Source organism: Orbicella faveolata, unplaced genomic scaffold (assembly GCF_042242905.1).
Source record: "Orbicella faveolata isolate gen_17 unplaced genomic scaffold, um_ofav_v1 contig_12, whole genome shotgun sequence".
NCBI classification, from domain to species: domain Eukaryota; kingdom Metazoa; phylum Cnidaria; class Anthozoa; order Scleractinia; family Merulinidae; genus Orbicella; species Orbicella faveolata.
The window spans coordinates 26,921,607-26,942,631 of NW_028301539.1; the positions used below are offsets into that span (position 1 = coordinate 26,921,607).

A 21,025-nucleotide genomic window follows, 5' to 3' on the forward strand; every position below is an offset into this window, starting at 1 on the left:
TCCCTCATTAGCAAGCGGTTTATTTCTCATCAAGGCTAACATTTCTTATTTCTGTTTAAGTCCCCACTATCAGCTCTTAAGTTACACGACTGGCTTCAGGTAAATGTTTGAATTCCTGTTATGAATTTTTCCTTCATCAATGTACCAACTTGGGAAGATGAATAAACTCCTCTGCAGTCTGAAATCTCAAGCCGTGCGACAACACGCGCGTGTTTTATTTTGTTGGCACGACTAACCTCGTTTCCCAAGCAACATTAACGCAGTAATGATCTTCAGGGATGAGTTGGGATTTTCGCGCCATGTATCAAGGCAACCGCAACCCGATACAATACAACTACTGGCCTTTGTTCAGGGTGTTTAGGCCCTGTCGTCCACATTGCGCCGGAGAAATTTAAAAACGCAACAATCACCGGTCATCTTGGCTTTGTGTTTGAGGAAAATCACATGATCATCGTGACTACATCGTTTTCGAAAAGCTTCGTTTTCAAAATGTTTTCCGTCCACGCTAAAACTAAACGCAGGCGTTTTCAAATTCCTCCGGTTTGAAGAGCGTTCTCGAGAAGCTCCGTTATCGTGACGGATCAGTGTGGACGGGAGGCCTTAGGCTTTTAAATTTCTCCGGCGTAATGTGGACGGGGCCTTAGTGATGCTGATCACACGTTTTACAAACTCGCTGCTTTAGATTTCGAACGAAACGAGTTCCCAATCAAGAGCCTTATACCTTAACAACAACAATGATGACAACAAAGCAACAACAACAAAAAGCACTTACAATATTTTGCAAATATTCAGTGAACCTCTTCATATTACAAATATAATCTGAACATCTTTAATGTGTATATTTTTTAATCTTTCGATTTGACGGTCCTTTGTGCAGGTTACTCTGAGCATTAATAATTCATTTGTCGAGTTATAATATTTAAGTGAAAATAACCGCGAGTCAACCGCGAGAAAAACAGAATTTAGAAATGGATTACTCCGTGGAAGTGACCCAAACGATGCAAGCAAAACACCCATTGATTTTGTTGAAATAATAAACAAATAGACGAAATACCAGAAAACAGTAGAGGAGTATTGCAAACGCCGCACATTTCCACGGTGCCACATTAGTGCTGCCACCCATATGGAAAAATATTTGCAATTGGGCGTATCACTGTAAATTCAGACTGCACAGAATGCGTACTTTATAGACCGTTGATGAGATTCTTGCTTACCTAAATTAGTAAAGATTTGAACGGGCGGTCTGAACTACATATTTCACATTTTCTATACATCAAATATTCAACACAAAGAGCTAGCATTTGACGGGGGATTCATTATTAGTCAAAGTTAACCTCCGTGTTAACTTGACTAGAGATATCAGACTCGATAATCTCTAGAGGAACATTATATTGCTGGTCCATTCCCAGGTAAGCGTCGTTGATGAGATACACTGTGTAGAACTTCCTGCCCAGGTCCTCAGGCGTGTAGAATGATAAAGGGACGGTACTAGACGAACGCACTTGACCCACTCTCTTCACCGCCAATAGCTCACCCGAGTCCATCTCGCCAAGGATCACCCACCAGCCAACGTCTTTGACTTTGGGAAAGTGAGGCGCATGAGCTTTTGTGTTGGACCGCTGAAAAAAGAGCATTTTTAGTGCCGATTTTTAGTTCTATAGCACTCACTGATACTACATTTAGGTAAATTTGTAAGAAAACTGTGGTCACGCTCAGTTCGTTATGTAGATAACATTTAATATTTGACATGCTCAAAGTTAACGATAAATAGTAATAGGCACCGAAAAAGAATAGCTTAGCGGGACAAAAAAAGTCTGAAGTACCGTGACATATGACATAACTTGAGAGATTCGTTCAGTGCGACCTAACAGAGCTGGCAAAACGGATAGAAAATCACTAAAGTTCTCGTCTTCTTACCTTAAAACCGCAAAACTCCTTGGTGATTTCAATCAAGATGACATACTCCTGCTCGGCATGTACTGGCACCCAGTCTCTCACGATCCCCTTGGTCTCTTTAGTATTGATGACTTTACTTTCCTTCATACCTTCCTGGTTCTCGGCCCAGACTCCACGCACCTTCAATTTCACACTGATTTGGGGCAGACGACCTAACATGTCAAATACCTACATCACAAGCAAAACAAAAACAGGGTAAAACAAAGTATTTCAATTGACTAGAACGATTTTCAACCGAGTGTCGTAAACCAAAACCAAACCAATTATTTACCAATTAGACTACTCAGTCAATCTCAAACCAAAGTAATTGCCTGATTACTTTCGACGCTCTTTTTCTTACATTTGTTTTGGTTTTATGATTGATGAGCCGTCAAAAGCTTCGTCCACCATGTCTCTACCAATCAGAGAGGATATGTCCCATTAATAACCAATCAGGAGCAAAACCAAACCCAGTCGTGATCACGTGGCTTATACGTGTTTTTCCGCGCTTGGCACATGACCGCTTCATGTTTTCTGCTTCACCACGCGTTTCAGTGGTTCAACGTATTGTTTGCGCATGTTCTCCGTTATATTTGTGGAATTACAAAACACACGTCTACACAGAGTACCTGGTTTATTTCTCCTGGACTCAGCGCGTCTCCTAACATTGCATTCAATACTTTTCTCTCGCCTCTAACGGCGTCTAAGAGCTCAGGGAGACAATCTAAAGAACGACCATCCATTCTGAAGAGCGACAGCAGATCTGGATCGACGCACGGCAGTGTGAGGAGGGTGCAGTCATTAAGCCAACGCCCTTGAACCACCATCTGCACAAGATGCATACACCGTAACGCTGTTGCTAACCAGCCTTCAGCTGAAGAGACGTCAATCATTGCCTAAACACAGAAGGTAATAAAACGGTAAAGTCTGCATACGAGCCAACTGGCCCATCAGGCCGGAGCTTATCCCAGTTTCTGTAGCATGAAGCGACTAGGAGTATTTCTACTTTCCCCTGGATGGGATACTAGTCCATCGCAGGGTTACCCCCAGCATTAAATTCGCCGACCTGGGTGGAGAGAAGGACTGTGAGAGTAAAGTGTAACAGAACATAATGTCCTCGACCAGGGCTTGAACCTGGACCGTTCGATCCGGAGTCGAGTGCACAAACCATGAGGCCACCGCGCTTCCGCTAACCTAAACACAGAACACACAGGTAATACTAGAATCATATTGAACGATTTACACCGACGTCCATTGAAAAACGAGGACAGTCTCTCCTTTCTTAGATCACAGATCAGATCTCATGCAGACAACATCTAGAATAGTCTAACAGAGTTTTCCGATGCTCATAATTTACGCTGGGTTATCTTACCTGCAATATCCTAATAGCTTGATCAAGAACTGAATTTGTGTCTGTTAGGTAGTCGGTGCTGGGCAGCGGTAGTCTCGAGAAATGCGCCTGGAACAGCAGATGTGCCTTGGTGTGGGCACTGTCGAACGTCTGAGGGTCCACTTCCAGAGGGAGACTGGGCGCGAGATCGCTGAAATGTGTGACAAATGGGTCTATTTTTCAGTAATGGAAATAATCTAAAATGCCATTTCGCATAATAGCGAACCACGAGACAGTACTTGATTGGTCACACACTTAACTTACAACAAGACTAAAAGAGTTGAAACGGCACCTAAACTGACTTAAAGTTTGACTCTTGGAGCCAATTACGGTAAGGGTAAACTAAGACCAATGGATATATTGCACGCTTACCTGTTAATGATGTCTTCATTATGACGAACTGGCAGCTGAGTGTATTCTTCAGCGTCCTGCAAAATAACATGAAGAAGCTGTAGCGTGTTCAAAATTATAACCAGTCATCAACATGTCCTTTTCCCTACAAGGGAAATGGACCTTTACTATTACAGCCAGTAACTACTTAAATCTACTCTTTGCTTTACATAAAATAATTCTGCCAAACGAGCAAACCAAAGTATTATTAAAGTTGCAGCAGAGCAACAAAATAAGTAAAGCTCAGTTATAAATTGTTCTTCGTTTTGTCCCCACTTACAAAGAAAGATAAAGTATACTCTGCGCAATGCAGAATGTGGCATGAGATAATGGTCTCTACGGTTAGTAAGAAAATAAGCACGAGGGCGTTTATGAATTGATTCTCTGCAATTTCGCACCTTGGACGAAATGTTAATCCGTGTCTCGTTTACAAACCTTGTGGAAATCTACATTCAATGATTGACCTTTTTTAAGTAATTAACCGTACAATTTTGACATCAAAAATATTATCTATATCGAATCAGTGTAGTTTATAAAAGGAAAAATTCTTTACCGCTAGAATCTGGATGAGGTCCGGCAGACTGCAGTCAGCGTGTAACCGCTCATGGAACATGCGCAGAGTTAAGTGGCTTAAGTAGTAGTACGAAGAGATTCTCCCGAGAGTGGTCGGAGTTGTCGACAAACCGTCCTACGGAAAAAAAAAAACAAAAACAATGTTTCACAGAAATTATACTATTAGCGAAAGTCTATAAGGCTATTTCTATCCGAATTGGATTTAAAACCTTTACCTTCAAAATAAATTAATTTGACTTGTAAGGCAAGTTCACAGGTTTTTCCGGGAGATTTATTAGTATTTTCAAACTGTTTCTGTGCTACTCTCGCTACAATAAGTCTTCTCTAACTATGAGTAAAATCAAGTTTTATTTTCGAATGAAAGGTTTTCTACAAAGCCTCATCTGGAAGGAGACAGGTTGATGTTAACCCAGATGATTTGCTCACAAGCCACTATTATTCATATACTTCTTCAGTAATTAAGCTAATAACAAACAGATAAATTACAAGTGTATGAAAGTTACATCTCCTTTAGTGACGAGGTGATGAGTACCCTATCCGACGCTCATTGAGGTAGTAAAGCACAACCTCGTTCCATGGGTTTCTTCGTTCATCATGCATTCCTCGAAGAAACGCGTGACGAAAACAGCCTCATTCGAGATCTGATGATCGATGGTTATAGCACTGATTGCGGACCTCGTGCTATGTTCTAACGTAAGAAACGTACTGTAACAGTACCTCTATTCGATCAAGAGCATACAGTAAAGGTAACGTCTGCATACGAGCCAAGTGGCCCATCAGGCCATAGCTTATCCCGGTTTCCGTAGCATAGAGCGATTAACAGTATTTCTACTCCCCCCTGGATAGGACGCTAGTCCATCGCAGGGTTGCCCCCAGCATTAAATTCGCCGGTACCCATTTATACACCTGAGTGGAGAGAGGCACTGTGAGAGTAAAGTGTCTTGCCCAAGAACACAACGCAATGTCCCCGGCCAGGGCTTGAACCCGGAGCGCTCGATACGGAGTCGAGCGCCTTAAACATGAGGCCACCGCGTCCCCACGATCAAGAGTGTATTGTAAATGAGCATAAATAGCAATACTTTCATGTTACCGTAACGGATGTTAAGTGCCGGCATTGCGGGGCAGTTGGATCCTGTGCAGAACCTTACAATTCACTTACTGTTGTAACACAAGTTCCCTACCTCACCAATCTCCACACACGCAGAATTCTCCACCTCCTTCAAGGCATCCTCCACCAAGGCAGAGAGAAACTTGTTCACCGAGTCATTGGCCGTGTCTTCCAACTCATAATAACTCGGGTTCATCAGCAGGCGTCGAAAGAAGTAAGTCCAAGTGAGATAATCCATTGCATCTTGTTTTGACGTGATTGTGCCCGCTACGATTTCTGCATTCAAGTGATCTGGAAGCACTTCGAGCAAACTGTGAAAACAAGTTAGCATTACAAGAGCTCATGTACGCGGTGCAGGTAATTCCAATCAAGTAAAAAGACAATAAACACTTATAATTATGTAAGATACATTATTACATTAAAACTGGATCATTGAATAACACAATTCAAGAGTTTTCATTGGCTTAGCCACTTATGCAAGCAATTTTTGGGGGCATTTCTATTTTTATTTTTATTTTTTATTTTATTTTTTCTACATTTTGGGGGCGTTTTTAATAAAACTATCTACCGTCCCATATCCAACGCGAGCTCGGGGAATAATTGTTACTGACGGGCCTCACTGAATGCACAAATTCAATGGCGTTATTTTTCCAGTCTCATAGATCTTCTTTTGAGGTAAACAGAGAATTTTTTTTTTGGCCATCACTGATAAGAGAGTGTGATTTCATTACTACCGACAGTGGATTTGGCAACTTCTATCTCATTTGAACCCTAACGAAATATGAACATTAGGTGTAAACGGGGTGCTAGATTTGATTGGACAATTTTGGAACTCATTGCACACGCGCTATATAAACACATGCCTTTATTAGATCAGTTCATGACAATGAAACAAAATCCGCATGGTCATAATGAAGTCATCGAACATGATGGAATATCGCACCCGGAAGAAAACCACAGGTATCGCTACACAACAATAATTTAAAATTTACTGTAAGACTAAAAATAATCACCTGGACTCAACAGGAAATGGCTCATACAGAAACTTCTTGTAGAAGTGTTTCTTGATGTCATGAACCAGGATCACAGCCACCCCATGCTCGTCATACTGTGGTCTCCCTGCGCGTCCCATCATCTGCAGTACGTCTGTGATTGGGAAATCCACGTACCTTCTTGTCTTGCCGTCATAGTACTCCGTGCCTTTTACGACCACTAAGTGAGCCGGGAAGTTCACACCCCAGGCTAGAGTGCTGGTAGCTATTAAAATCTGAAGCGAGGCAAATAAAAGAGTGTTCAGACAGCCTGGATGTGGCCGCTGGAATCTTAAGTTATCAGTTAGACTTCAGTCCAGTAAAAAGTTTGACCAACTTCTAAATTCTTAGCTGTTAAACCTCATCTTCAACCTGTTCAGAATCGCCGATCGCAGATCGAACCATTGGCAGTATAACCTCCACGTTAATTATAAACTTGGCTCTGGGCGCCTAATATAATCCACGCGGGGCAACGCTCGCGGCTAGCGCTTACATGGTATCATTTCCCGTCCAACTTATCTCGAGAAACAAGCAAAAAAACTTCGCCAGTGTAACGTCGCCTTTAATCCCCCTTTAGAAAAAAATATTTTCCAAGATTTAAGCGTGCGCAAAAGTAAGGTATGTACAAACAGTAAGGTTGTAAAGAATTTAACCGTCGAGCAATTATCCAGAGGGTTTTGATAATAATTTATTCGTTCCGTTCACACTAGTATACTCTCTTACCTGAATCTTTTGATTGACAAACAGCTCCTCTGCGATCTTCCTGTCTCTCTCGTGTAAACCCGCGTGATGCAGCGCGATACCAAACGACAAAGTCAGCTTGAGGTTATTGTCCTTGACTGTTTGAATCAAAGATTCCATCTGGAACAGAATTGAAATTTAAGAAACTTGACGCTCTAGCGTTTACTGAATGCGCACACCATCATTTCTGTTATTTTTCGGGATATTTGATGACCCTTTTATAAGCATCCAAGATTGCCTCAATTCTTTTGTTTTCGAGGGTACCTCTCATATGAAAATGACTGAGCAAATAAAAGAGTTGTCCTAGGCCTTTCTATCAAAGCGAGGCTTAATGCACAACCAGTCATATGAAAATGAGCTTTATTTGCATGTGAATGAACTCTTATTTTCACATGAAAGGATGTGGCACCAAGACTCGCCTTGAGAAAGAGGCTAAAGGTAATTCGGAAATGGCCTAATTTTCAAGTGAATGTTTAGCACCAGGACTCACTCGGAAACAGGCAAAAGCTTTTGAAGGTAACTAAGAAATGGGTTTTCTTGAGTCTCTATGGCAACACGTTTTAAAAATTGACTGTTCGTTTTGTCTGAACTAAAAATTTATACACACCACTCGATTAACTTGTATCTTCTCACCTCAGTTTCAGGCATGTGCAGCCATTGCTTAGGATTGTCTTCAGCAGCTAAGAAAGAGATCAGCTCCAGAGCAGTGAGTCGCGTCTGTCGTCTTGACGAAACAAACACCAGCACTGGCTTGGTGGGGGAATGGGTGCGAATGGCGGCAAAGGTGGGCTTGTTCATTGTTGCCATGCGCGGACAATAGTGCTTGCCGGGATAGCCGGAAATGTGCACCTCCAAGGGGACTGGGCGAACTGAGGGCCGGAAGTTAAACATTCCTGCCTAGAATAAAAGAAAAATGAGACCAACATCAGAATTTTATTCTTTTCGTTTCTTCTCCCTGTTTTGGCCCTTCGGTAGACATTTTACATATCAATAACAATGCCGCTGTCTGTAAGAAAAGGAAATCAAAAGCAACAAAACACTCTTTCCTAGAAAACGATTACCTATAAGTGTGATCAAAAACCGTTCATAATCATTTTAATACAGCGATCGAAATGTAGTCATTATCTTTATATAGGAAACTGGAAACTGCCGCGAGCGCTCTGTGTGATTTTTCTCTTGGTTTCACATCGTCTTTGTGGGATTGAAAAAAGAGGAAGAAAATGTACGCTTGGCTCCGCAACTGATACGAATAGGCTATTTCCGAGTTGCTTTTACCTCGGCTCTGTTTCAAAACGAGTCTTAGTGTATAACCTTTCATATTGAAATTAACATTTCTTGTACGTTCATTGTCTTGCAAATCAAACTCATCACTCGTTTAGAAAAAGAAGTAAAATGCAACTCGAAGTGGTTTATTCAATTACTCGCTTCCTTTTTTTCTTTTTGTTCTCTGCAAAGTCTCCATTAACACGATCACAATGTATCACGTAAACCTGCACAATCATAAAGGGTACTACACCTGTTCTATTCCCAGCCAGTCAGCCAGGTCGGATGCATTGGCCAAAGCAGTTGACAAACCAATCACACGAACGGTTTTCTCCGTATGCGAGGAGATGAAGTTGGTCCGTGACACGATGACTTCCAGAACAGGTCCTCTCTCTTCACCCAGCAAATGAATCTCATCAATCACTAACAGAGTGACCGCCTTGACGTAGTTACGTGTCTGCCAGCTTCGACTGATACCGTCCCATTTCTCAGGGGTGGTGACAATGACATCCGCTTTGGCGACAGCACGCATGTCTGGGGTGGTATCTCCAGTTAACTCCACAACACTATGGATATAAAATCGGACAAACGCAATATTTACTTACCGCGGCTGACAAAGTTACGAAAAATAAGCCGTTGATGAAACATCTTTACCGTTTGGTTCGTTAGTTACAACGGCAGTCGACTCTAGTTTCGACCGAAAATTGTTTTGAGATGAAACAAGCGCCAATCTCATTAAAACATCGTTAGTCTTAGGCCCAGGTCAAACGTCGAACTTCACATGAGACGAACAAAATTGCAATTTGAGTCGACCGAAACGGGTAAAGGTCGACCGTTGGGTCAAACGTCGAACTTAATTCGAATTTAGATCGACCAAGCCGTTCTATCCGTCTGCTCAACAGTCAAAGCGTACCATACAGGTTACTTCTTACCTTCTTCCGAGTTTCTGCTGAAAACGAACTTTCCAATCGTCCATTCTTTCGCGAACCAAAGCTTTTAAAGGAGCGATGTAAACGGCCTGGAAAGGAAACGAAACAAAATTGTCAGATTTATTTTACTTGAATGTGTTGCCTTGATTTTAAACTGAAATACGTTACCTGTGCAAATACATTGACAGCCCAGGTTAACGTTTGGCGATTTTATTCAAAGGAAAATACAGTAGTATGATCTGATAAGTCAATTCACCATTGTCACAGTGCTAACAAATTACAGAAAGATTTGAACGGGAAACTCCAGAGTTCCTTTTTTTTTTTTTTTTCCCAGTTTCTTAGCGGTCCAGAATCCTAAATCCTTGATCTGATGGGCTAATCGCGCGCGCTCCAGTGGATTTTCCCAGTGGATTTTCCACCGAAGACGGACCGCTCCGAAATTTCCAACTTTGGCAACTTTTCAAGCTTTTTGCTACACCGTAAAACAACGCAAGATGTAAAAATTCAACACACAGTCAAACAATTATGGATTCCAAAGCTTTATGTGGCCAAAATGTCAAACGCACGCGTACGCCAGGGTTTGAACTGAACGGCTTTAATTAAAATTCAACACAATAGTCGCTTCCTGCTACAGAAACCGGGATAAGCTCCGACCTGATGGGCCACTTGGCTGGTATGCAGACTTGGCCTTTTTTTATCTTGCTTATAACAGAATAAACTAACGACCTACCTTAGTTCCTGGATACTGATTGAAGATACGGAATATGGCCAGTTCAGCGGCCAGTGTTTTACCGGATCCAGTGGGTGCACCAAGTAACACGTTATGATCTGTGTGGTACACCGTGTGAAATACTTGCGTCTGAACTGGATTGAAATGTGTGAATCTGAAAAAGAAATTTAGGTTGTTTGATAGGGTGATTTAAAAAGGATAAAAAGAAAAAAAACAAGATTATACCAAGCCAAAAATAACCGGTTATATTAGTACAATGTAGTATTCGATAAATTCCTACGAATATCGTGTTCCGATTCTAACTGACCAATCAGAAATTGAGTATTGGCGAGTACACAAACAGCTATCTCAGTAAATTGTTGTGATCAAGTTACGTCACGACATTAACAACCAAGTTTCGACAAAATGTAGGCACGCACGTACTATATGTGATAATACCCACAAAGAGTTCTAAAGGATTAGTACTGAGACAGGACTATACTTAAACGCATGCGTGTCGCACGCAGAAACTGAAAGACAATGACAGCTGCAAATGAGAGGTGATGCAGCCAGCCGTATCTACTCACGGATAAAGCTGCTCGTACTCCTTGCATTTCAGAGCGGTAATAGGCAAAGGTTGAAGATCAAGCAATTCAGTGTGTGGCGGATGTTTTTCGGGCAAAATGAGGTGCTTGAAAGACAGAGCACACACAACTTCCGAGCCAAGCCACCGGTCCGACACGCCTCGCACGTAATACTGGGACGGCAATGGCTCGAAGATCGGAATAGTGAAAACCAGTGTCTGTTCGTCCTCGGCTAAAACCTGGAAAGGAAAAACGATAAAGGATTAAGGATACATGTACAGTATTCATGGGCGGATTTATCAACATACGTGACCAAGAAATACCAGCTCAACTCTTGAAAAATTGATCCTTGCGTGTTCATGCCACAGGAGGCGACTCCCATAAAGAGAGGACGGGGGTGCTCGTTGACCTTTTAGGGGTTAAAAAAACGCTCATCCAGTACCTCTTAGGCTGTTCAGGCTCAAAGGGTCCACAGCGGGAGCTTTCATGGAACCTTTTAGCGTATTGAGCCGAAAAAATATGACAAAGCGATATTTGATAATCAACTGAGTCCTTATCGGTGTTAAAAATTATGAAAGTGCCACTTACTGTGTTGTTTGAGAATTGGTACCTCTTAGGGGTGAAAAAAGTGTCAAGCCACGCACACAAAACAGGATCTTGGTAGCTCCTAGGGGTCCCCCGCGGGTTTATGCATCCCGCCGTCACGTTTAAATTTTCAAACCTTTAGGAACAGTTTTTACGTCCCCATCAAATTTGACGCAGTGTCCTTAAAATGACCAAACTAGCTTGACCAACTTCACCAAAGCAAACCTGTTCAAACTTGTACAAACCTGTTTCTTATGCAGCAGGAAGTACTCCGAGTGATAAATGTGGTTGTTGTCAGGATCCTCGACCCAGATCCACCACGGTTCAGACGTGGACCCATGAACTTTATCGTTCCACTGAAACTCGGGCTTGATTGTCAGGCGCACTCGAAGAACAGTCCTCGTGATTGGCTGAATGCTGGAAGCCAACGATATCGCCGGAATCTGCTCGACGCAGTTCTTCACCGTAGCACCCATGCGTGGGTGTTTGATCATGTGACCTGACGTCATAAACACGTGATATAGATTAAAAGGTGAAACATGCGTTCCTTGATTGCACATGCGCGTACCTGGACTATCGATAACTTTCATGGAAGATGACCAGAGTAGGCGGCTATCTAATCAATTTTAGTTTCCATTTTTATCCAACTTACTAAAAGATTGTCTTTACTAACATATAACGGTTTACCAATTTCATCAGCTGTCATATCTCGAAGTCGGTCCACTGTCGCATTCTTGCCCTCCAGTTTAACCAGAGTTTCTTGTTTTAAAATGGTGAACTGACGCAATGGATTTTGGAATCCCCAGAGCCGCTTATCAAGCATTTTACACAAGCCCAACAGCCTGTACGCCATGGTGGGCCAGCCACGATGAAGAGCAATCTCAAACAGACCACGCATGAGTCGCGCGGCATTCTAGGGAAAAAACACAGATGACCGCATTGCCGACGTTTGGTGTATAAATCATAAAGAATCTGCATAATAAGGTTTACTGCGTCTAATATTTTTATTATTTTTTCCGCTCGTTTCTGGTTCCTCACCTGTACCGAAAGTTTACTAATTTTATAAATATGTGGGCCAACTAGAAAACCGAATGTTTACTTGACCCCCATACTCTAACTTTAATATTTATCAACCGAAAAGCTACACTGTAAACATAAAAAAGCTGTAATTTTATCTGTAAATGTAAATTGTGAGAAAATAAAGTATGTTATTTTATGTTCAGAAACACGGTGATCTACTTGAAACCGTTGATTTCTAAATTATACTGTGTAGGAGAGTAGCGAAATGTCTCCACAAAGATTGGGTAAGTTAGAAGCGATGTGAAAAATTCAGCTCTACAGGCACATCCTAAAACAGATTTCAGTGAACTTCGAACAAAAGACCACATCATGTGATATAACTACTCATGCGCGTTCTGTCACGCTGTGCGGAGTTCTGCGCTCAAAGTTTCTTTTTTCACTGTAATCACTGTACGTTGACATAACATTCAAGGAGTAAGGCCCTAATTGGTCAAAAGGCATCTAGTTTATACCTGTGCGACATAGCCCAAATCAGAGACTAGCGAGAAGCTATCAACGAATCCTTTGGAGATGAAGGTCTGTAGCAGGATGTTGATTTTGCCATAATTGTTTTCCACTCCTCCTTTCACTGGGAGAGGACAATTTTCAGTCATGTGAAACTCGAGCTCTGAAATCTCGTCTTCGCGGACCTGCCATGAAACATAAAATGTAGCACACGTGCATTATATAACACGCATAAACAAGCCCAGACACTTTATCAACACTTAACTATTAGACAGGGATTTGAGTTATCAGAAGATTCAAAACTGAACTAAGTTTCTAAAGAAGCTGTTGCACCAAGGAGAAACTTTGTCAACACGGAGTTTTAGCCGACTAGGAAGCCACAATGGGCGACAAAAGTAGTTGTCGCACTTTTAGAAAATGGCGCCTTTCTATATTTAACCTCTTATTCTATTTCATTTGCATCCAGCGTTAATTTTCCGAGATTCCCGGACCCCAATTCAAATGTTAATTATGTAGGTCCTGTGTTGTGGGAAATAGTTCTGTGACGCTCGATAATCGAACTTCACTACGACGTGTGTCAAAACGTTTCTCGTTCGTTGCAGAAAGGAAGTCTTGAGTTAACATTTGAAAAGCCATTCACCGTGGATTTGGCTTCTTGGCTAGTTTAGTTTCTTGTTCGTTGTAAGAAACTATAACCTCCCTCCAAAAAAAGTAACTAATATTTTAGTTGCACACACACAGTGTAATAGACCGACGTTGTCGATGATTCGCTCTCTTATTTAAAAAAAAAAAAACACGAGATTCTTTTCTGGGATACAAATTCACGATGCATAAGTACGGAAACGACCGAAAGATGTTTGACAAAAAAGGCTCTACCAGGCAAAATGCCAGTGAGAAATAAATACGGCCACGATCAAGATCTTATGTCCAGATCCTCTATTTTTCTCGCAAGGCTGTTGATACTGCGCGTGTAGACTGCAGAATCTAGTACACGTACTAACCTTGACTTGTTCAAATTCCTGTGAGTGAGACAACATGGCTAACACTTCAGGTTCTGGCATGTGTTCTTTGAACATCTCGTTGAATACCTGAAAAGAAAAGAAGAATCAGTAATTGCAGCAAAATGTAGGGTGAAAATTAGGATGGAATTCATTGCGTCTACGTACAGTAACCTAGAAATGATCAGACAAATGGGCTACCTGATTATCTCTCTGTCTGTCGGCCTTCTGTCTGTCTGCCTGTCTGTCTGTCCGTTTGTTTCCGTCTGTCTGCCTGTCTGTCTGTCCGTTTGTTTCCGTCTGTCTGTCTGTCTTTCTTTCTATCCGTCTGTCTGTCTACTGCCTCACGGTCTGTCTGTTTGTGTCTGTCTGTCAGTCTGTCTGTCTATCTGATTGCCTGCCTGTCTGTCTGTCTGTCTGTCAGTCAGTCAGTCTACCTGGCTGTCTGTATGTCTGTCTATTCGTTTGATTTAGCCTTACCTCTATCGTATCGTACTTGATGTAGAAGTGACTAGCAGTTCTTCCCAGGTCAGTAGAGTTCAGATATCCAGTCCGCTGGTCAAACCGCACCATCTTCGCTTTGTCCAAATGACGTGCTGCATTAACAATCAGCTCTCTGCGGTGTCCAAGTAGAAGAGGGTCATCCTATGGAAGGAAATTCCGAGAGACTAAAAATGCAAGACATAAGAAAGGGGAAAGTTTCCTATAGCTCTTTAGGTCCCTTGTAGAGTGAAGCAATTAAAATGTATTAGCAACTATCACAGGTTACTACATCTCCTTCCCCCCGGCAAAGAAGAAAAAATCCTCCATACTAGAAGAAGCATAGAAAGAGACAGAGTACAGTAAACTCTCGACGGGAGGTACAGTAAGAAACTAAGGAAGTACTTTTCTGCGTGCTAAGATGCATGACAAGATTGTAGCTCTACTTCTAGTGAGTTAAGATTTTGTCCACGAGCGTTTCGATTGGTCTCAACGCAAGATCGGGATTACTAAAAAGAACCAACGTATTATTTGATCCTGAGTTGATGATATCAAATTAAATGAATTATATACTGTTTGTTTTTCTTCAGATCAACGTAACATTAGCCCGTGGTAAAGTCATTTTTTGTTCAGTCGTTCGATACACACGTATTGGAGACTTGTCAAACAACTGCATGGCCTGTTGTTAGTGAATAGCAAAGATGGATTAAGATGCACTAAATAATTCATTATTTGACAAGCAAACCTCTTTGGTTCCGTAAGGGATGCCGTAAGCCAGTGGATTTACGCGCATTCGAATGTATAAATACGTGTAGCTGAGCCACTCAACTGCTTCATCGACATTGGTTACTGTACCAAGGGCAATCTGATAAGAAGGAAAACCCCAAAAAGTTAAAAATGAGTTCTCCTAGCACTATACAATACATTCAGTTTTTTGCACTTGGCGCCTGTTTCTGCTTATTTCAAATACATAGTTCCGTTTCGTTAATAGCGCAATTGGCGCCAGAAATAAACTTTAAGAAGGAAAATTCCTCTATTATTTTCTCTCCTGTGACAATACCTGAAACGAGTTCTAAAAAAGAAACCGTCACGCTTCTCAGAAACGCCTCTGACCAAATTCGCGGGCACAGTTCAGAGAAATTAACAAGGTACTAACTGGTTTTTCCCCTGACTCCAAGGTTCTTACCTCGGCGTTCAAACTGTCAGTAAGACTGGAGATGAACTGACTCTCAATCGGTGACTGTCTTGTGAGAAGCGCCAGATAATGGCTGAGTTTGTCGTGTGAAGTGATGATGATACCCTCGCCTTGTTTATCGAACTGAGGACGTCCAGCTCGACCAAAGATTTGAAGCACGTCTAAGATACCAATATCGACAAACGAACCTTTCTTGGCGTCATAAACTTGTGTGCCCTTGAGAGATATAAAGAAAGACTATTAAAACCTACACAACCCCACGTTTGAATTGTAACAAGCTGAGGCCCCGTCCACCGCATGAGAAATTTGAAAACGCAGCTTTATTTCTACAGTTAGGCCTTACGTTCACACTAATCCGTCACGAAAACGGAGCTTTTCGAAAACGCTACTCAAAGCGGAGGAATTTGAAAACATTTTATAACGGAACTTTTCTAAAACGATGGCATCGCGATAATCATATGATTTCCCTGACAGAGTTTTCCTAAACAACAAATCCAAAATGACCAGTGATTGTTGCGTTTTTAAATTCCTCGGCGTAGTGTGGACGGAAAACATTTGAAACGTTTTCAGGGTGAAACCTCCGTTTTCAAATTCCTGCGGCGTAGTTTGGATGGGGCCTGAGGTTGCGGAATAATTTCCCCAATAATGTTCCGATTAAGAACAAAGCATGTAGGCTTACAAGTACAAGGACACAACACAAGCAAAAAGGCCAGGATCAAAACTACAACAACTGGACTTGGAGTTTGAGTGCAATAACTAAAATTTGTCACTGTGCCTTGAATAGTTTCTAAAAACTAAGAAGTGATAGTGGCAAAATGAATATGAATGAATATTAATGATGTCCGGCCATTCTCCGCCATGAGTCAAAATCACAAATAACACATTACCAGGAGAGGAAACTTCCAAATGACTTTTAAATTATAACCTTCAAGAAAATTGTGATCCGCAAAATATCACAAAATTCGCAAAGTAACAATCTATCCTCCCCGAAAATAGCGATAAAACTTCACGTTTGTCAGTGGATTTTGAAGGTAACGATCTCCAAAGTCACGACAGGGAATGAATCTATTAGTAACGAATCGAAATTTTAAGAAGCTGATTACACCTTTTCACCCTTTTAATCAAGATCATACCTTGATGACCACAGCATGGGCTGGCAGATTAACACCCCAGGCCAGAGTCGCAGTACACACCAGAACCCGGATCAGACCACGTGAGAACAACTGTTCGACCATGGCACGATCCTGCCGCAACATACCAGCGTGATGAATACTGAAGCCATCTGGAAACAGCTCTCGTAACTGCTTGTTTCGTGATCTCATCACCTGTGATTTGGTCCAAAATTACGTTTATTGTCATGCTGCTTGTCCTAGAACTGTTTTGGAAGTCAGATGGCTACAGGATGATTAAAATGTTTCTGTCGAACAGTTGGGGGAAAGCAGTGAAATTATACCACATAGCCCATAAAAACAAGAATAATTGCAATTTTCTCCTCTTGAGCAAGACGCGACTGATACGTTAAAGCCAAAACACAAAAGCCACGGTATACATTCGTTTAATTCCTTTGTTTCCCTAAATTTGGAGAAGGTTTTCATTGGAAAAAGCATGTATCTCTTCATAGCCCTTCAATAAGGTACACTTGATCACTCCGTACGACGTTTTTTAACCGTAAAGCTCAACAAATGCAAACACTAAACAAATATGTTGAAGATTACTTTGTACACTCTAAATAGATTCAGCCAGTTTTAAACTGTAAACCGGCTGTACCTGTTTTTCAGCCTGTCCAAACTCAGGACTCTGTGGGGCATGGAACAAAGCAGCGTCTCCCTGATTGGCTGCCATCTCTCGTAACGTCAGTGCTGTCTTGACGGTTGCATTCCGCGCATGCACAAAAACCATAACCTGTTGACAGGAACAGAAAGACAAGGACTGTATCGCTGGCTCGGCAGTCGCTTCCCCAAATGATTGTTTTTACATAAAAGAGACTGTAGAAGGAAAAAAACTTAAGATTGCTCTGAACCCTCTCCACAGAATTTTTTTAACCTTTGTAAAAAGTTGCATCTTATCATGCTTATCATTATTGTAGCATCACTTGTTAAACGGTGGAAGTATTCATCCTTCAAAGTATAGCTGTTAGAAAAGTGCTGGAAACTGTTGCCAGTCTCCTTAAATTGATTTTCTCTGACTCACCTGATGTCCTTGTTCAACGTTCTCCAAAACCTTTTCGTAGCAAATCGTGTCCATGTCATGTAGTTGTTTCACGTGACCTTGACTCTTGATCCCGATAAACGTTTGGCCGAGCGGGACGGGACGAAAACGCCCGTCAAAGAAAAACAGGCCCTCGCACGGGTTGACCCGCAGGAAGTGCGTCACGTCAATGTAATTGGGAAGTGTTGCTGACAAACCCACGATTCTGATCATGCTCTGAGATGATTCAACCTACGGAGGTATATACACGACAAGAAAATCGACTCTTTATATAAGACACCAAATTCTCAGTATTAATACTAATAGAACTGTACACAATCAGTTAGGAGAATTCATTGTTCGAGCTAGAAACTTATCCGGGTAAAAACTTCCAAGTTAAAATGGCGAACCAAATGCAAATGAGCCAAAGAAGTAGCTTCTGTCTGTCTGTCTGTCTGTCTGTTTGTTTGTTTATCTGATTGTTGGTTTATCTGTTTGTTAGTTTGTTTGTTTGCTTGCTTGCTTGTTTGTTTGGTTGGTTCTTTTCCCATGCAATCCTCCGTAGCAAGCATTTTCGCATTTTGGGGTGCACAAAAATTTAGACCAGATCAATTATAGCTGTTATTGTAGTTATCAGCGGTTTGACATACAAATCAGGCAAAAGGGTCAATTCTGCTTTGTGTTGAGCCTTTCGCCTCCGCGTTTATCGTTTTTAAACAAAGTAATCTTTGAGTACAGACTCAACTACAATAACAATTATTTGCGGCCAAATGCAGAAAACTCTAAATTGTTCAAGAACGCTTAACACGCAGGTAAGTCTCATGTTAGTCTGTCGACAGACGTTTTTTTGCTACGACTTAATTTTCTTCGAGCGCGCGAGCGATACGAGCGCGGAGCGCGATAGCGGCCACGACCTCTCCCCAGCCCCATCCCCTTGCGTTTTAGCGCGTGTATCCCATTCCCCGGGTTAATATTTTGCTAAGCTTGCGTTCTCGACGAACTCAAGACTAAATAGAGGGTCTGTGGACAAACCTTAGTCTCATGTGGAATCTGGAGTTTCATCCGAGCCTAACGAAGTTCGATGATACTTGTACTCACTTGTCGCAGAGTCCTGGCTACCAAACACTCAATAACTGAGCCTCTGTCGTCATGCAAGAGATGGACTTCATCAATAATCAACAACTTCACAAGCTGGGCTAGTACCACGTCCCCTGTGCTCTTACGCGTCACCACGTCCCATTTTTCAGGCGTGGTTACTAACATCTGCATTGACAAAAATCCATATTGAAACCAAACGTGTTACCAATTGACTAGATCTGTTTACCAGTTAATAAATTCGCTGGGAAGAATACAATTAAAACAGAGCAATGACATTTTTTGCAAAGGAGTTGTAATAACAGAGTACATATGAACCTTGTTGTGCATTTTGCTTTTTCTAATCTGACGGACTGACGTATTCTTCTTTTTTATCTCAACATTCTGTTTTTCTGAGCAATATTAACAGACCTTCAGTGTAAAACTTCACACACCATGTCAGCCCATTGTTTCAGCCGCTAACCCGCCATGCAACGTTTCTCTGTAGAGCGTCGTTGAAATGAGAGTTGAAAGCGATTGTGAAGAGCACAACATCAAACCAGCACTGCACTTACTTGAGTCTTGAGGATTTCGGATTTTGTGAGCTGCATATCACCAGTAAGCTCACGTACTGCAATCCCCAGCGAGGCCAGCCGCTTGCCAAAGTTTTGAACCATCTCAGCTGCGAGCGCCTTCATAGGGGCCACATAAATGATCTGAAGGGGTAGAAAAACGATCGACCACAAAAAAAAATCAAACAGTTACCAGTGATTGATGACTGTGCAGCCATCGATACATAACTTTCAAAAAATTTCAGACGTCACGATTTCGGACATTTCAGATTTCGGATGTTTAATCTTCGGACACTTTGTATCTCACTTCGGACAAATTTCGGACACTACGCTTAAACATAACCTAAGTACCTTTACGCCTGCAAAACACGAATTAGACTGGAATAACATCTGTTTTACTGCAGCTTCAAGCTTTAACAGGTACACTGGCGAGAAAATAGCACACATATTCTATCAAGCTGTTACATATCTCAAGCAGTGTCTCACCAACTAGAGTTCGCTACATGAGGGAAACTAAGAGCTTTGGAGCTACTTAGAATAAAAGTTTATCACTGTACTGTAAATATGTTAGACGCTTAAAATTTCGGACGCTTAAATATTTCGGACGGTTTCATTTTCGGACACTTTATTTTTGTCTGAAATTAAAATCGTCTAAAATTTTTTGCAAGTAATGTAAATCGTAGCAAGTAACCAACCTTAAACTTATCCTTCTTGATCACTCCTTCCTCGATGTTTTGTTTAATTTCCCTTAAGATCGTCAACATGGCAATGTTGGTTTTGCCTGCACCAGTTGGTGCACTTATCAACAGGTTTTCGTTTGTGTTGTATGCTGCGTCAAATACAATGGACTGAATTCTGTTAAGCCGCTTCATCCCTTGAAATCCCATTTGCCCAATCTAGAAAATAAATAAGCACATAAATTCGAGATGTTTTAAGGAATTTCTTGCATTTAAATAGCTAGCGGAAAATGGACAGCATTGGCAACATTCGCGGTTCACACGCTACAAGAATTTTTTTCATGGTTTTGTGCAAAGTAACTTTATTAACACAAAGTCATGAATTAAACAAGCTTCTTCAGCTTTTAGAAAAAAAATAATTATGTTTTCATTGAAAAAAAAGTGAATTGGTCAGGCCGCACCCGCAGAAGACCTGCAGAGACTGAGACGGCCTCTACTATGGACCTGATGGCTTTTTGGAGGTCTCCTCGCCGCTTTCAGTTACTGTTATTATTTTATTATTTTTTATGGTGTGGCAAATAAAAGATGATGACGATGATGATGGTAATGACGATGACAGCGACGGCAACAATGATGATGATGATGATCCAACCCCTGAATGATGCTCTGTAAGTAAGATAGGCAGCTTGCAGCGTTAATCATTTCACAAAATACTCACCTCGTCTAAAGATGAAATAGGAATGGGAGTTTCTCCTTCCCTTGGTGGTAAGGGCGTGTTTGGAGGAACAACAACCTCTTCATACATTTTTGTGTTTTTTCGTTTAGCATCAGCAGGCAGGGCAATCTGTAAATGAAGCCACAGTCAAATTAATGGATAGTAATACAACCGGAAAAAATAATAAACATAATATTGATTTGTACTTGTAAATTTGACGTATTACTTTAGGATAGATTGTATGGAGGTCTCTATTGCAAGCTTGAAAAAAATTACTTCTTTCAGATTTTCTGACCGTGACAAATTAATTTTATTGTTACTATTCAAAATTTTGACAATGGTCCACCAAGTTAATATCCTCGGCT

General features: G+C 41.4%; 1 protein-coding gene across 1 annotated transcript in view; it reads right to left on the minus strand.

Moving 5' to 3' along the window:
* LOC110062943 (activating signal cointegrator 1 complex subunit 3-like) overlaps positions 1 to 21,025 on the minus strand; it is a 25,759-nt gene continuing 4,734 nt past the window's right edge. The window contains exons 7-34 of the mRNA XM_089283057.1: positions 20,664 to 20,789; positions 19,964 to 20,164; positions 19,272 to 19,412; positions 18,721 to 18,885; positions 17,626 to 17,874; positions 17,203 to 17,337; positions 16,569 to 16,760; positions 15,427 to 15,651; positions 14,986 to 15,105; positions 14,241 to 14,405; positions 13,764 to 13,850; positions 12,771 to 12,947; positions 11,926 to 12,151; positions 11,484 to 11,737; positions 10,657 to 10,892; positions 10,091 to 10,244; positions 9,364 to 9,449; positions 8,685 to 8,997; positions 7,802 to 8,065; positions 7,151 to 7,288; positions 6,410 to 6,663; positions 5,470 to 5,707; positions 4,269 to 4,403; positions 3,698 to 3,753; positions 3,308 to 3,476; positions 2,565 to 2,831; positions 1,918 to 2,124; positions 1 to 1,619 (exon numbers count right to left, since the gene is read on the minus strand). Coding sequence (XP_089139183.1) covers positions 1,320 to 1,619; positions 1,918 to 2,124; positions 2,565 to 2,831; positions 3,308 to 3,476; positions 3,698 to 3,753; positions 4,269 to 4,403; positions 5,470 to 5,707; positions 6,410 to 6,663; positions 7,151 to 7,288; positions 7,802 to 8,065; positions 8,685 to 8,997; positions 9,364 to 9,449; positions 10,091 to 10,244; positions 10,657 to 10,892; positions 11,484 to 11,737; positions 11,926 to 12,151; positions 12,771 to 12,947; positions 13,764 to 13,850; positions 14,241 to 14,405; positions 14,986 to 15,105; positions 15,427 to 15,651; positions 16,569 to 16,760; positions 17,203 to 17,337; positions 17,626 to 17,874; positions 18,721 to 18,885; positions 19,272 to 19,412; positions 19,964 to 20,164; positions 20,664 to 20,789 — 5,280 coding nt within the window. The 3' untranslated portion in view covers positions 1 to 1,319. The remainder of the gene's footprint in view (positions 1,620 to 1,917; positions 2,125 to 2,564; positions 2,832 to 3,307; positions 3,477 to 3,697; positions 3,754 to 4,268; positions 4,404 to 5,469; positions 5,708 to 6,409; positions 6,664 to 7,150; positions 7,289 to 7,801; positions 8,066 to 8,684; positions 8,998 to 9,363; positions 9,450 to 10,090; positions 10,245 to 10,656; positions 10,893 to 11,483; positions 11,738 to 11,925; positions 12,152 to 12,770; positions 12,948 to 13,763; positions 13,851 to 14,240; positions 14,406 to 14,985; positions 15,106 to 15,426; positions 15,652 to 16,568; positions 16,761 to 17,202; positions 17,338 to 17,625; positions 17,875 to 18,720; positions 18,886 to 19,271; positions 19,413 to 19,963; positions 20,165 to 20,663; positions 20,790 to 21,025) is intronic.